General features: G+C 34.4%; 2 protein-coding genes across 3 annotated transcripts in view; one reads left to right on the top strand and one right to left on the bottom strand.

Annotated features, from left to right (window-relative positions):
• CF2H8orf88 (chromosome F2 C8orf88 homolog) overlaps nucleotides 1–8,853 on the top strand; it is a 36,480-nt gene extending 27,627 nt beyond the window's left edge. Inside the window, exons 5-6 of the mRNA XM_042924124.1 lie at nucleotides 6,892–6,998; nucleotides 8,440–8,853. Coding sequence (XP_042780058.1) covers nucleotides 6,892–6,998; nucleotides 8,440–8,463 — 131 coding nt within the window. The 3' untranslated portion in view covers nucleotides 8,464–8,853. The remainder of the gene's footprint in view (nucleotides 1–6,891; nucleotides 6,999–8,439) is intronic.
• Nucleotides 8,854–11,346: 2,493 nt separating this feature from the next.
• NECAB1 (N-terminal EF-hand calcium binding protein 1) overlaps nucleotides 11,347–13,034 on the bottom strand; it is a 192,502-nt gene continuing 190,814 nt past the window's right edge. The window contains exons 13-14 of one of the 2 annotated variants that reach the window (XM_042924254.1): nucleotides 11,896–11,963; nucleotides 11,347–11,427 (exon numbers count right to left, since the gene is read on the bottom strand). In XM_042924254.1, coding sequence (XP_042780188.1) covers nucleotides 11,938–11,963 — 26 coding nt within the window. In that variant the 3' untranslated portion in view covers nucleotides 11,347–11,427; nucleotides 11,896–11,937. Of the gene's footprint in view, nucleotides 11,428–11,809; nucleotides 11,964–13,034 lie in introns of those variants that run through there. The other variant, XM_042924253.1, reaches the window with a different exon arrangement.

Below are 13,034 nucleotides of genomic sequence, written 5' to 3'. Positions count from 1 at the left end.
GCTCTGAGCTGACAGCTTAGAGCCTGGAGCCTGCTTCAGATTCTGTGTCTCCCTTTCTCTCTGCTCCTCCCCCACTCATGCTCTGTCTCTCTCTCTCTCTCTCAAAACTGAATAAAAGTTAAAAAAAAATTAAAAAAAAACGAAAGAAATTTCTTGTACTTTGTTATTATTTTCTAGCATTTTAAAGTAGATTGTTAGGTCATTTGTTGTAGATGTTTTCTTATAAGAATTTATAAATTTCTCTTGGACCACTGCTTTAGCTGAATTTGTTTAGCACAAATTTTGACATGTTATATTGCCATTCACCTTAAAATATTTTTTAATTTCCTTATTTCATCTTTGACTTGTGAATTAAAGTATGTTGTTTAATTCTAAGATATTTGAAGTTTTCCTGGATTTCTTATTATAGATTTCTTAACTTTATCGGAATCTGTATGATTTCAAGTCTCTTAAATTTATATTTTTTTGCATTTTTTATTGGAGTACAATTGGAATACAAATTCAAAATTTGTATATTGGAAAATGACCATCTCAATAAGTCTAGTTAACATTTGTCACCATACATAGTTGCAAATTTTTATTTCCTCATGTTGAGAACTTTACGTTGTATTCTCTGCAACTTTCAAATGTGCAATACAGTATCGTTAACTATAGTCACCATGCTGCACATTACATCCCCATGACTTATTTATTTTATAACTGGAAATTTATACCTTTTGACCCCCTTTCCCTACTTTATCCACTCTTCACCCCGTTTCTGGCAACCACCAATCTGCTCTGTGACCTCAGATTTTTTTTTTCTAATTCCACATATAAGTGAGGTTGTGCAGTATTGTCTTTCTCTATCAGACTTATTTCACTTTGCTTAATACCCTCTAAGATCATTGATGTTGTCACAAATGACAAGATTTCATTCTTTTTTATGATTAACATTCCATTGTGTATGTATATGTATCTCTTTATACATTATCAGTAGACAGGATGCTTCCATATTTTGGTTATTGTAAATAACGCTGCAGTGAACATAGGGGTATATATATATTTTTGAATTAGTGTATTTGTTTTCTTTGGGTAAATACTCAGAAGTGGAATTGCTGGATTTTTTATTTCCATTTTTAAGTTTTTGAGGAAACTTCAATACTGTGTTTCATAGTGGCTATACCAATTTACATTTCCACCAACAGTGCATGAGTTCCCTTTTCTCCACATCTTTGTCAGTGTTTGTTATTTCTTGTCTTTTTGATACTAGCAATTTTGACTGGTATGAAGTGATAGCTAATTGTGGTTTTGATTTGCATTTCTCTGATATTTAAATGTTGAGCATATATTCATGGGTCTGTCATCTGTATGCTTATTTTTTTGGGAAAAATGTCTATTCAGCTTCTCTGCCCATTTTTTAATTGGATTTTTTGGTGTTGAGTTGTTGAGTTCTTTATATATTTTAGATGTTAACCATTATCAAATGTATCATTTGCACATATCTTCTCCCATTCAGTAGGTTGACTTTTCATTTTGTTGACTGTTTCTTTTGCCTTTCAAAAGCTTTTTAATTTGATATAGTCCCAATTATTTTTGCTTTTTTCTCTCCTAAGAGACAGATCCAAAAAAATATTGCTAAGACTGAGGTCCAAGGGATTACTGCCTTAATATTTTATTTTAGGAGTTTTATGGTTTTAAGTCTTACTTTTAGCTCTTTAATCCATTTTATTTTTGTGTGTTGTATAAAAAAGTGGTCCAGTTTCATTCTTTTGTATAGATTATCATAGATTAATTGACCATATAAGTGAGGGTTTATTTCTGGGTTCCCACTTCTGTTTCATTGATATTTCTTTTGTGCCAGTACCATAATGTTTTGATCACTATAGCTTTGTAGTATAGTTTGAAATTGGAGTGTGATAACTCCAGCTTTGTTCTTCCTCAAGATAGATTTGGCTGCTCATGGTCTTTTTTGGTTCCATACACGTTTTAGGATTTTTGTTGTTGTTGTTGTTGTTGTTGTTCCATTTCTGTGAAAAATGCCATTAGTATTTTTTTATGCTTATTTTTGAGAGAGAGAGAGAGAGAGAGAGAGAGAGAGAGAGGCAGGCAGAGAGAGAGGGAGACAGAATCTGAAGCAGGCTCCAGGTTCTGAGCTGTCAGCACAGAGCCTGATGTGGGGCTTGAACTCACAGACTGCAAAATCATGATCTGAGCTGAAGTCGGACGCTTAACCAACCCAGCCACCCAGGTGCCCCAATGCCATTAGTATTTTGATAGGGATTGCATTAAATCTGTAAGTTGCATTGGGTAATATGAAAATTTTAGCAATATCAGATCTTCCAGCCCATGAGCATGGGATATCTTTCCACTTACTTGTGTCATCTTCAGTTTCTTTTATGAGTGTCTTACAGTTTTTATTTTTTTATTTTATTTAATTTTTTAATTTTTTTTTTTTTGAGAGAGACAGAGCATGAGCGGATGGGGGAGGGGCAGAGAGAGAAGGAGACACAGATCTGAAATAAGCTCCAAGCTGTTAGCACAGAGCCTGATGTAGGGCTCAAACCCATGAACTGAGAGATCATGACCGGAGCCGAAGTCGGATGCTCAACCGACTGAGTCACCCAGGTGCCCCGAGTGTTTTACAGTTTTTAGAGTGTAGGTTTTTCACCTCCTTGACTAAATTTATTCCTAGGTATTTTATTTTTCTGATGCAGTTGTAAATGGGATATTTTCTTAATTTCTCTTTCTGATAATTTGTAATTCGTGTGTAGAAATGTAATAGATTCCTCATTTTTAATTTTGTATCCTGCACCTGACCGAATTCACTTAGTCTGATAGGTTTTTCATGGAGTCTTTAGTGTTGTCCATAAATAGTACCATGTAATCTGCAAATAGTGACAGTTTTAACTTCTTTCTTACCAGTTTGGATGCCTTCTATTTCTTTTTCTTGTCTGATTGCTGTGGCTAGGACTTCTAGTACTATGTTGAATAAAAATGACAAGAGTGGGCATCCTTGTCTGGTTCCTGATCTTAGAGAAAAAGCTTTCAGGTTTAACCATTGGATATGATTTTACCTGTGGGTTCATGATACATGGATTTTATTATGTTGAAGTATGTTTCCTCTGTACCCACCACTATGATCTTTTTAATGTATTGTTGAACTTTGTTCACTAATATTTTGTTGAGGATTTTTGCATCTGTTTATCAAGGCTTGAATTTTTTTGTGGCATCCTTTTCTCGTTTTGTATCAGGGTAATGCTAGTCTCATGAGTTTAGAAGAATTCCCTCCTCTTCTGTTTCTTGGAAAAGTTTCAGAAGGATTGGCATTAATTCCTTGAATGTTTGCTAGAATTCATCAGTGATGTCATCTGGTCCTAGATTTTTATTTGATGGGAGGTTTTTAATTGTTGGTAACAGTCTCCTTGCTAATGATTTGTTCAGATTTTCTCTTCTTCATGATTCAGTTCTGAGAGATTATATATTTCTAGGAACTTACCCATTTCTTACAGGTTGTCAAACTTGTTTGATGTATAATTGTTAATAGAAGTCTCTTTGTATGTAATTTTTTGTATGTCTGGTATTATTTTTGTAATGTCTCATTATTTGTGATTTTGAGTCCTCTTTTTTCGAGCCCCTTAACTTTATTGAGACTTGTTTTATAGCCCAGAACATGGTCTATTTGAAAATAATTTGTAGGGGCGCCTGGGTGGCTCAGTCGGTTAAGCGTCCGACTTCGGCTCAGGTCATGATCTCGCGGTCCGTGAGTTCGAGCCCCGCGTCGGGCTCTGGGTTGATGGCTCAGAGCCTGGAGCCTGCTTCTGATTCTGTGTCTCCCTCTCTCTCTGCCCCTCCCCCGTTCATGCTCTGTCTCTCTCTGTCTCAAAAATAAATAAACGTTTAAAAAAATATTTAACAACAAAAAAAAGAAAATAATTTGTATTTTTCAGTTGTTGATGTAGTTTCTATAACTGTTAAATTAAGATGTTGATATTGTGCAGATCTAAGTGTTTTCTAATTTTTTGTCCAGTTCTATAAACTGCTGAATAGGTAGTTTTATATTATCTTATGTTTTTGTGGAATTGTCTATTTCTTTTATTTCCTTCCATGTATTTTGAAACTTTGTCATTAGACACAACGCATCAGTAATTATCTCTTTAGTTGATATTAAAATAGCCACTCCAGCCTTCTTATTCCTATTTTTTGCATGGTATATCTTTTTATATCCATTTACTTTCAACCTATCTGTATATATCTTGCAGGCAGCATATAATAATAGGGTTTTCTTTTTTTAATCCATTTGGTCAATTTATGGCCTTTAATTGCAGTGTTTAACCTAAGAGTTAGCAAACTGTGTCCCTCAGTTCAAATCCTTGTTTAGGAAATTACATTTCATTGGAACACAGCCACATGCTTTATTTTCTGGGCTGCTTTTGCATTATAAGACTGAGTAGTTGTGACAGAGACTGTATGTTCCAAAACTCTCAAATATTTACTGTCAGGTCTTTTATAAAAAAAAGTTTGTTGACTCCTGATTTAGACCATTAACATTTAAGGTGATGTGGTTGGATTTAGGCCTATTATTTTTTATTTTGTTCCATTTTTTTTCTTTTTCTGCCTCCTTTTGGATATTTTTGAATTTTTGTTGGTATTTGATTATATCTTTTGGATTGTTAGCTATATTTTCTTGTGTTTCTAAGTTGCTGGTCTAGGGATTATAATACCTAACTCAGTGTACTTGTTAATATTAAACTACTTCATGTGAAATGGTGATGGTAAGACCTTGCAACCATGTGTAGGTTCCTTCCCTTTCCACCACTGCCCTGACCTTTTTGTTGTAATTGTATGCATCCTATTCTCAACAAGTGTCATAAGTTTTGCTTTTAACAGTCATACACTTTTATAAAACTCAGTGGGAAAAACAGGAGGCCATTGTATTTGTCAAGCTACTTACCCTTTTTCTTTTATTCTTCATTTCTGAATATTAAAGTTTCTGTCTAGTATCATTTCCCTTCAACCTGAAAAACTTCTTGTAGCATTTCTTACAGATCAACGCTACTAGTGACAAATCCTACTAATTTTTTTTCTCTTCTGAAAATGTCTTTTAACTTCACGAGTATTCCAAGATTTTCCACTGGTTAGGTGTAAGGTGTAAAAAACCTCTCCTCTGTTTCTTTCTCCTCTACTCTCAGTACTGTACTATATTCACACTTCACTTCTGACATTAGATGTATCATTTTTCCAGATATCAATTCTCTGCAACACCAGCTGGGCATCCTACAATTCAGTTTTCACACTAACTGGAATTAGTTGAGACCCCACAGATTAAGGGCTCAGGCTCACAACACTACCCTTCACTTCAGATGACAGTTGCAAGCAGTAGGTCCCTGGATTACCCAGAATTTCTATCCAAGTTGGCTACAAATTGGAGGTTTCCAAGTTTCCCTTCTTGGATTCGATCATTTGCTAGAACTGCTCACAGAACTTAGGGTAATCTAACATTTACCAGCTTATTATATAATAAAAGCTATGATAAAGGATACAGATAAAGAGCCAAATGAAATGATACATAGGGAAAAGTCTAGAAGGGTCTCAAATGTGGGAACTTCTGTCCCTGTTGAGTTGGGGTGTTGTGTCACCCTCCTGGTACATGGATTTGATGGATGTGTTTACCAACCCAGAAGCTCTCCACACCTCATATTTTTGGGATTTTTATGGAGGCATCATCATGTGGCATGATCACTCATTAGTTCAATCTCCAGTCCCTCCCCTTCTAGAAGGAGGTGGGGGGTGGGCTGAAAGTTTCAAGTTTCTAATCATGGCTTGGTTGACAACTGTTGACCATCCCCTGTCCAGGAGTCCACCAAAAGTCACCTCCTTAGAACAAAGGACATTTCTGTCACCCAGGAAATGCAAAGATATTTAAGAGCTGTGTCAGAAGGAGGATCAGAAACCAAATATTTGAAAAGATGCTCCTAGTATTCTTATCACTTAAGAAATTACAAGGGTTTTAGGAGCTTTGTGCCAGAAACCAAGGACGGAGACCAGTGTGTGTGTGTATGTGTGTGTGTGTGTGTGTGTGTGTGTGTGTGTGTGTTTCTCTTTCACAACATGAAGTTCTAGGTTGTCATTTCTTTTATGTTAGTATTTTAAGTATATTGCTCTGCTGGCTCAGCAAGTGGTCTTTTTTGGTGATAGTTTCTGAAAAGAAATATGCAGATATTTGAAGCATTGTTTTTATTCCCATTTAAAGATAGGGTGGGTCAGTCGGTTGAGCATCCAACTGTTGATTTCTGCTCAGGTCATGAACCCGGGGTCATGGGATCGAGTCACACGGAGTGTGGAGGCTGCTTGCAATTCTGTCTCCCTCCCCTGCTTGTATTCATGCTCTCTCTTAAAAAAAAAAAAGGCGGGGGGGGGGGGGAGTCTATCTTAGATCTTTTTCACCATTACTTAGCACACCTTTCATGCACAGATGTATAATAAATTTTTTTGAATTTACTTTGATTGTCTTGCATTTTAAGTTAATATGAAGACTAGATAGGCTTATTAGGGTTCCATTTTGGCAGGGTCTGAATTGCCCAACAGGTGTTACTGCTGTTATATTTTATAATGTAAGTTCCCTTCACTAGATACAAATAACCAGATGAAAGAAGTCATGCATTACCAGTTTTCTGAAATAGTTCTCTCCCTTCCATTTTTCCTGGGTTACTTGGCTTCCTTTCCATGTAAAAGGAAAATGGGAGGGCAGTATAGGTACTTTCCAAAATTTTTTGCCTTCTCTTTTGCATAGAAATTACTCATATTTTTATAAAATAATGGACCATTAAGGGACATGTAGAAAGAATGAACCAAAAACTGTCCTGGAAGAGTTATGTATTTTGTAACATTGCATTTGATATTTAATATCTATAGAGAGAATTAAATACAGCAGAGATTTCCTGTTGAAGCTCTCAAGTGTTTCCATCTGCAGAAAAAAACCAGACTTTCTGCCTGATCATCCCATTGTACTTCAAAAACCAGTAAGTAGTTTTCTAATTTTATATTCTAAAACATTTTTCTTTAGTATTTTCACTAGATTCTCACTAGATTTTTAATCTTATTATGAAATATAACTCAGAAAAGTACACAAATATATAATATAACCAAACTGTAAGTAATAATAGAATGGAATTGTATTTTTTTAAGAAATATTTTTTCCATTGAAAGATACGGAACATCCCATATTAAATCTTGTAATCAATCCATCTGCAGTTGATTTTACTCTATGATGTGCAGTAGGGGCCAAGTTTTATTTTTTTCTACATGAATATCCGGTCATCCTAGCTCTGTTTATCGAAAGGGTGGTCCTCTGCCACCTTGTGGTAATAGATGTGAGGTGTGTTTCTGGGCTCCCTACTCTTCTCAGTCCTTCTATACAGTAAAACCAGTCATCCCACCACTTCAGTATGTCTTTGCTTGTTCTTAGCGCTTTATATTTCTGTGTCACCATCACATTTCACCAAAATGAATACAATAAATACACAGATCTTTTAGGATGTTGATTGGAAAGGACATGCATTTCGCTACCAGACTTGGGTTCAAGCTGTAGCTTCACCTTGTGTACTAAGATATCATTCTAACTTAAGTCACTTGACCTTCGGTGTCTGTTCTGTGATTGTAGATAAGGTTGATAATCTCTAGTTGTTAGGATTAAATGAAATGTATGGAAGAGCTTGGCATGGTACTTAGCTCTCATTGTGCACTTAGTAAATTGGCTTTATTTCTATTTCGAGTAGAATTTGAGTTTAGAGTTTTCACAAACTACTTTATGTAGGTAAATATTCCATGGAGATTAACTCAGAATATGGGCATGCTGAGAATGGCTCAAATGTGAGATGTGTAACATACTTCCTGTGCTCTCCATTTTTAGGATTTCTAACCCTTGGGAATCCAAAGCCTTTTTTTTCCTCTTAGAATCTTTTGAATTTTAACTTACAGTGTTTCTCAGTGTTTCCTAAAGTCCCTACCTTGTAGAACCCTAGTCAATTTTTCAAAATTTAAGCAGAAATTTGGTTCTTTCAGAATATAATGATGTTCACATTTTCCGACCTGTTCAGAGATCTTGATATGTATGAGTAAATCAGTGCTATATATTGTCAAGTTTTCATTTGCAGACTTATTTCATCTCTGACATTTTATTTTGTAAATAAAAGTTTAACATACACATTATTTTGAACAAACCAGGTACCACAGAAACAGAACAGGTTTGAAATACAATCTAGTATATTTAAAAATGAATTATGTTTTATTAAACACAGGAGAACTTTTTGACAAGTTCCAGTTACTATAATACTTTCTATAGCAACATGCATTTAAGATCTGTAAACACTTAATAGGGTCACAGTATTTGGTTTGATAAACTAGTAAAAACTGTATTCATTCAATCTAATTGATAAATTAACTTTTTCTTCTATGTTACAGGAAAACCACCCAAGTTTTAAGTAGCATTTTGAGAACAGATGAATTTGAACATAAAGAATTACTTGTTTTATATTTTGGACACCTGCAAATGAAGTGGACCTAGTAACAATAACTGTAATGGACTGTGACAGTCAGCTTATTTTTAAATTTTGATGGTTGGGTATTTGGTTTCTCCCTAAAATGAGAAAGATATTTTAAACTACAAAGAATTTTCTAATCAGTTTCAACTTTGCAGGCAGTTTCCTGCATAAATTGGGAAGTAACACTGGAAAGTAGGAATTCGGTTAGTAAAGTGGGAAGACTGTATTTATAATTTGCATGCTACTTGCAATTTTTGTTTTTCATCTCTTGTAATAATGGAATGGAAATGTAAGCTGTAAAGATTCCCAAATATAAAGTATTTGCTATGATGTATATATGGTACATAATTTCTTGTTGCTTTTAAAGTTGCTTTTGTTCTGTTTGCCACTGATTTCATACCAGCATTTTGAAAGGCTCTTTACAATCTCTCCAGAGGCTTAGGATGATTCAGGATGTTCAATGCATAGTTCTCCATGACAGGAAACAGAATCTTTTAATAGGCAGTTCTTTGGTCTCTAGGTTTTCGATAGCATTAAGATTCATAATTACTAGCAGAGATTGACAATTTGGAAACCAGGAAACTGAAGGTGGAGAATAGCTGCTACTTGTTGTGTCTAATCAGACTACATGAACAGAAGTTGGGCAATTGCAAAATAAAACTGATATTTTTATCTCCAAAAGAGGAAAAATTTAGGCATTTGCAAATAATTGAGGTGCATTAAGTTTCAAATCTGTAATTTCTTATAACAAGAACACATGGATGAAGAATTTGGGGGTTTAAGCTTTTAGCTCCTAGAAATTTTATATAATAAATTCCTGCATTTTGTCACTCTGGATGTTACTATTGAAAAAAAGTTTCTTCCAGCATAGTGTCAAAAAAAAAAAATTGCTGATGTAGATAAAGGTAAGTGTAAACTTTTCCTACTTTTATTTTCTCAGATCCCCAGGTCTACTGGCAAGGCATTTGAGACCATCATTTGGCAGAAAGTTTGTCTCATACTGAATTCTGAACTCCTAAAATCAGTACCTTTTTCCTCACTGGTCTTTGGGCTTGTTACCTAGATTTAAGCTTTTAGTCCATGGGAGGCTTCCCATCTTGGTCTAGTTTTCATTACTTTGTTCCCCAGAAAGAGATTTTTTTTAATAGGAACAAAACCCCCCATAAATTTATGGGTTAATTAAAAATGATACATTAATACCTAGGGCCCAGATTTTTCACTTATTTTTCTGTCCTATTTTCCCTTTATATATATATATATATATATATATATATATATATATACACATATATATATATATACACACACACACACACACACTGTATATCCACACACATTCTCACACACATAAAAATTTATAATTTGTGTAAAAGCTGGGGTCAGTATAACCATATTTTTTTGACTCTAGTTAAAAAAACTATGATAGAACCTATTCTAGTTTGGAATCTAAACAGCCGTTCTGCTCAACACTGTTACTGAGGGCAGAAACCTTTTTGGAGTCCTACCACCATTGTACTTCGGAAACTGCCTCATACTTAGAAGACTTAGGTACTTTCTGATTCTAATACTATGTTTTTACTGGCTATAATTTGTATTTTTTGGAAACCATTTATAAACAACCTTTTCAAGAAGAGTTTGTATGTCAGACGCCACTGTATATAATCAGAGTGAGACTGCAAAGACTGTGCTCTTATCTGTTTGCTTTTGTACATGTGTATAGTTTGTTTGAATAATCATTGTACAACTCCATTCATGTTCTCTGCTTTGTATATAAATTAAAAGAGTTGAGCCAGGTGTTGTTTCATAGTGTTTGTCATCTTTAGAAATGACCAAAGACATACACACATATGTACACATGCACACACACACATTTGTGTGTGTATATGTGTATATATGTCAAAATTTACTGCCCTTGTCTAGTAGAAGCTATGAAAAAAATAATTTAGAGTGAATGAGGACTGAGGGCATACAAAGGTAGTGACAGAAGTTAGTATTTCATAAATTAGTTGGAGAAAATATTTTAGGTCAAATTTTATATTTAAAAAATATAATTTTAGTTCAACCTTCTGAGTTTTCCAACAGTAAAAAAAAAAAAGTTTTTTCCTTGAAGACTTATGGCTTCAAAGGAATTTGGATTAGAGAATAACATGGTAACAAACTCCCATATGTACTGGATTTTCACTAGCAGCATTTACCGGAATAGATTCTATTAAAAATATGTAATATATGAGCTTGTACAGCAGAGCATATTAGGTACACAGTTAACTGTTCTAGTGAAATTAGAGCTGTTGTCATTCTAGTGTTGAGACTGGGAAATGTTTTCTGTCCAATACCTTCCCTAAAGTTTTGTGCTTAATGTATAGTTCTTCTTTGTTCACTGAGGTTAAAGTTTTGTTTTTTAAATATTTTGAACTCATTATTTAAGTGCAAATGTCTATTTTTTAATAAGAAATTTAGTCCTCTGGATCAGGTGCCAAAAATTTGAACCTGATTTTCTCAAACTAAGACTGTCCTCTTTTCTTGATTTGTTGAACTTACATACAGGGAATTATGATGCTAATAAATGATATAACTATATATCATTATAGAACTATACAAGTTCCATTACTAAATGGTACCCTATCACAGAATTGTTCACTTGCAAAAAACCAGTTTATAACCTGACAAGTATACAGAGAGTATAGATTATAGCCAAGATTGTTGTATACTCCTGTATCAATTTTTTTTCTTTTTAGCTTAAACAACAGAAAGGCATTTTCTCACAGTTCTAGAGACTGGAAGTCCAAGACCACGGTGCTAGCAGGGTTGATTTCTTCTGAGGCCTCTCCTTGGGTTGCTGCCGGCACCTTCTTACTGTGTCCTCATGTGGCCTTTTCTCTGTGCACATGCATCCCTGCCGTTGCTCTCTCTGCACATAAGGACACCATTTTGGAGCATGTATTAGCGTTTTTCAGTGAAGTGAATCCTCAAAAGATCATGAGTTGGGAATACAGTGAGCATTACTGAAGAATATAAGCTTCATTCACAGACAACCAGTTACTTAAAAATGACAAAACACTGATTTAACCCCTAGCTTATGACAAATCCACAGAAGCTATCCTATATACTCTAAAAGTTCCCACTTTAATTATTTTTTATCACTTCTTTTTCACAAATTTGTTCCTTTATGTGTACACTTGTTTCACATACTAGGATTTTGCCACGAAAGGGTTTTAGGTTACAATGTAGCAAAACAGCAGACTTCAAAAATTTAGCTAAAATTCACATGAAAGATCTAGAAGACATTTTAGAAGAGTGCACGTCTTAAATATATTAAAAGTATAGCGTAGATTATAACTGCAGAGAATTTTCTAATTCACATTTTAGATGAGAATACTTGTTTTTCACTTGGAACCAGGAGGAAAATGTCTAGGAACATCTAGTTGTTCAGGATCCACCATGAAGCTGAAAAGAGAAAAACAAATTTTTAAACGACGGAAATAATTGCCAGGGTGTAATCATTCTTAAAGACTATTTTCTCCCATCTTTAGTCTGCATTACTATCTTTCAAGTCACTATTTCCTAAGCCAAGATGAACTCTTTCTTTGCAATATTTGTACCAGATCTTTAGGCACTTGGTTATAGTCTAATTTTGTTGTTATGAATGAATGGAGCTTATCTTGGGCAATGAGGTCATAAATGTCCTGAAGATGAAATCATGTTGTTGGTGATTTAATCTACCTAGCTAGTACTCGCAGCGGTTTGGGAGTATAAGACACTTTTACATAACAATTTCATAAAGATTGGGTATAAGCAAGTGGATGTGTTTTAAATATTTTTTTAGTACATCTATGTTGTAAGATTGAAAATGTCTTCCCTAGTGAATATAAATGTCCCAAAGACAAATCTATGGCAAAGTAAGACAGGCGGAATGCTGTGAGAAACAGACAAATGAAAAGGATTACAACTTGTTTTCAAAGCTGTTAAAGTGACATGCTGGCTGACAACAGGATCTTATTTTCTTGTGTATCTTCTTTTCTCATAAACCACAGGCGTTTCTCCTTTGCCAAGGGATAGTTTGCTCCACAGACCGAATTCTCACACTTCGGTCTCGGTGTTTTATGATGGCTAGAGGGCCTATTTAGCCATACTCTAGTATGACTCATTTTAATTATTTTTATATTCGAGAGTTCTTGGAATAGATTTTGGCTTGTATTTTACATAACTAGATACAGTCTGGTTTTGCTGCTTTATTTCTTAAGATGTATTTTAGGTAAACCACTTAGAAACCTAATAAAAAAGCAGTCTTCCAGAAATCATAATTTGTGAGTTAAATTAAAAATACAAACCTACTCCTCTCTGATATCTTTTCAGATTGTTTTGTAGGTCTAAATATGTATAGCGAAAACACTTTTGTTTTTATTTTTAGCCTTCATATGACAGACAAAATTCATAAAAGTGGTTATTGAAAATAGTAGAAGTCATATGGCCATTAAAACTATAAATAATATTTATAAACTAATTCTAGCTGTTTGT

The sequence above is a fragment of the Panthera leo genome, chromosome F2 (genome assembly GCF_018350215.1).
Source record: "Panthera leo isolate Ple1 chromosome F2, P.leo_Ple1_pat1.1, whole genome shotgun sequence".
Classification (NCBI taxonomy): Eukaryota; Metazoa; Chordata; class Mammalia; order Carnivora; family Felidae; genus Panthera; species Panthera leo.
Note: the sequence above shows the minus strand (reverse complement) of the source record. Positions and strands in the feature narration are given on the sequence as shown.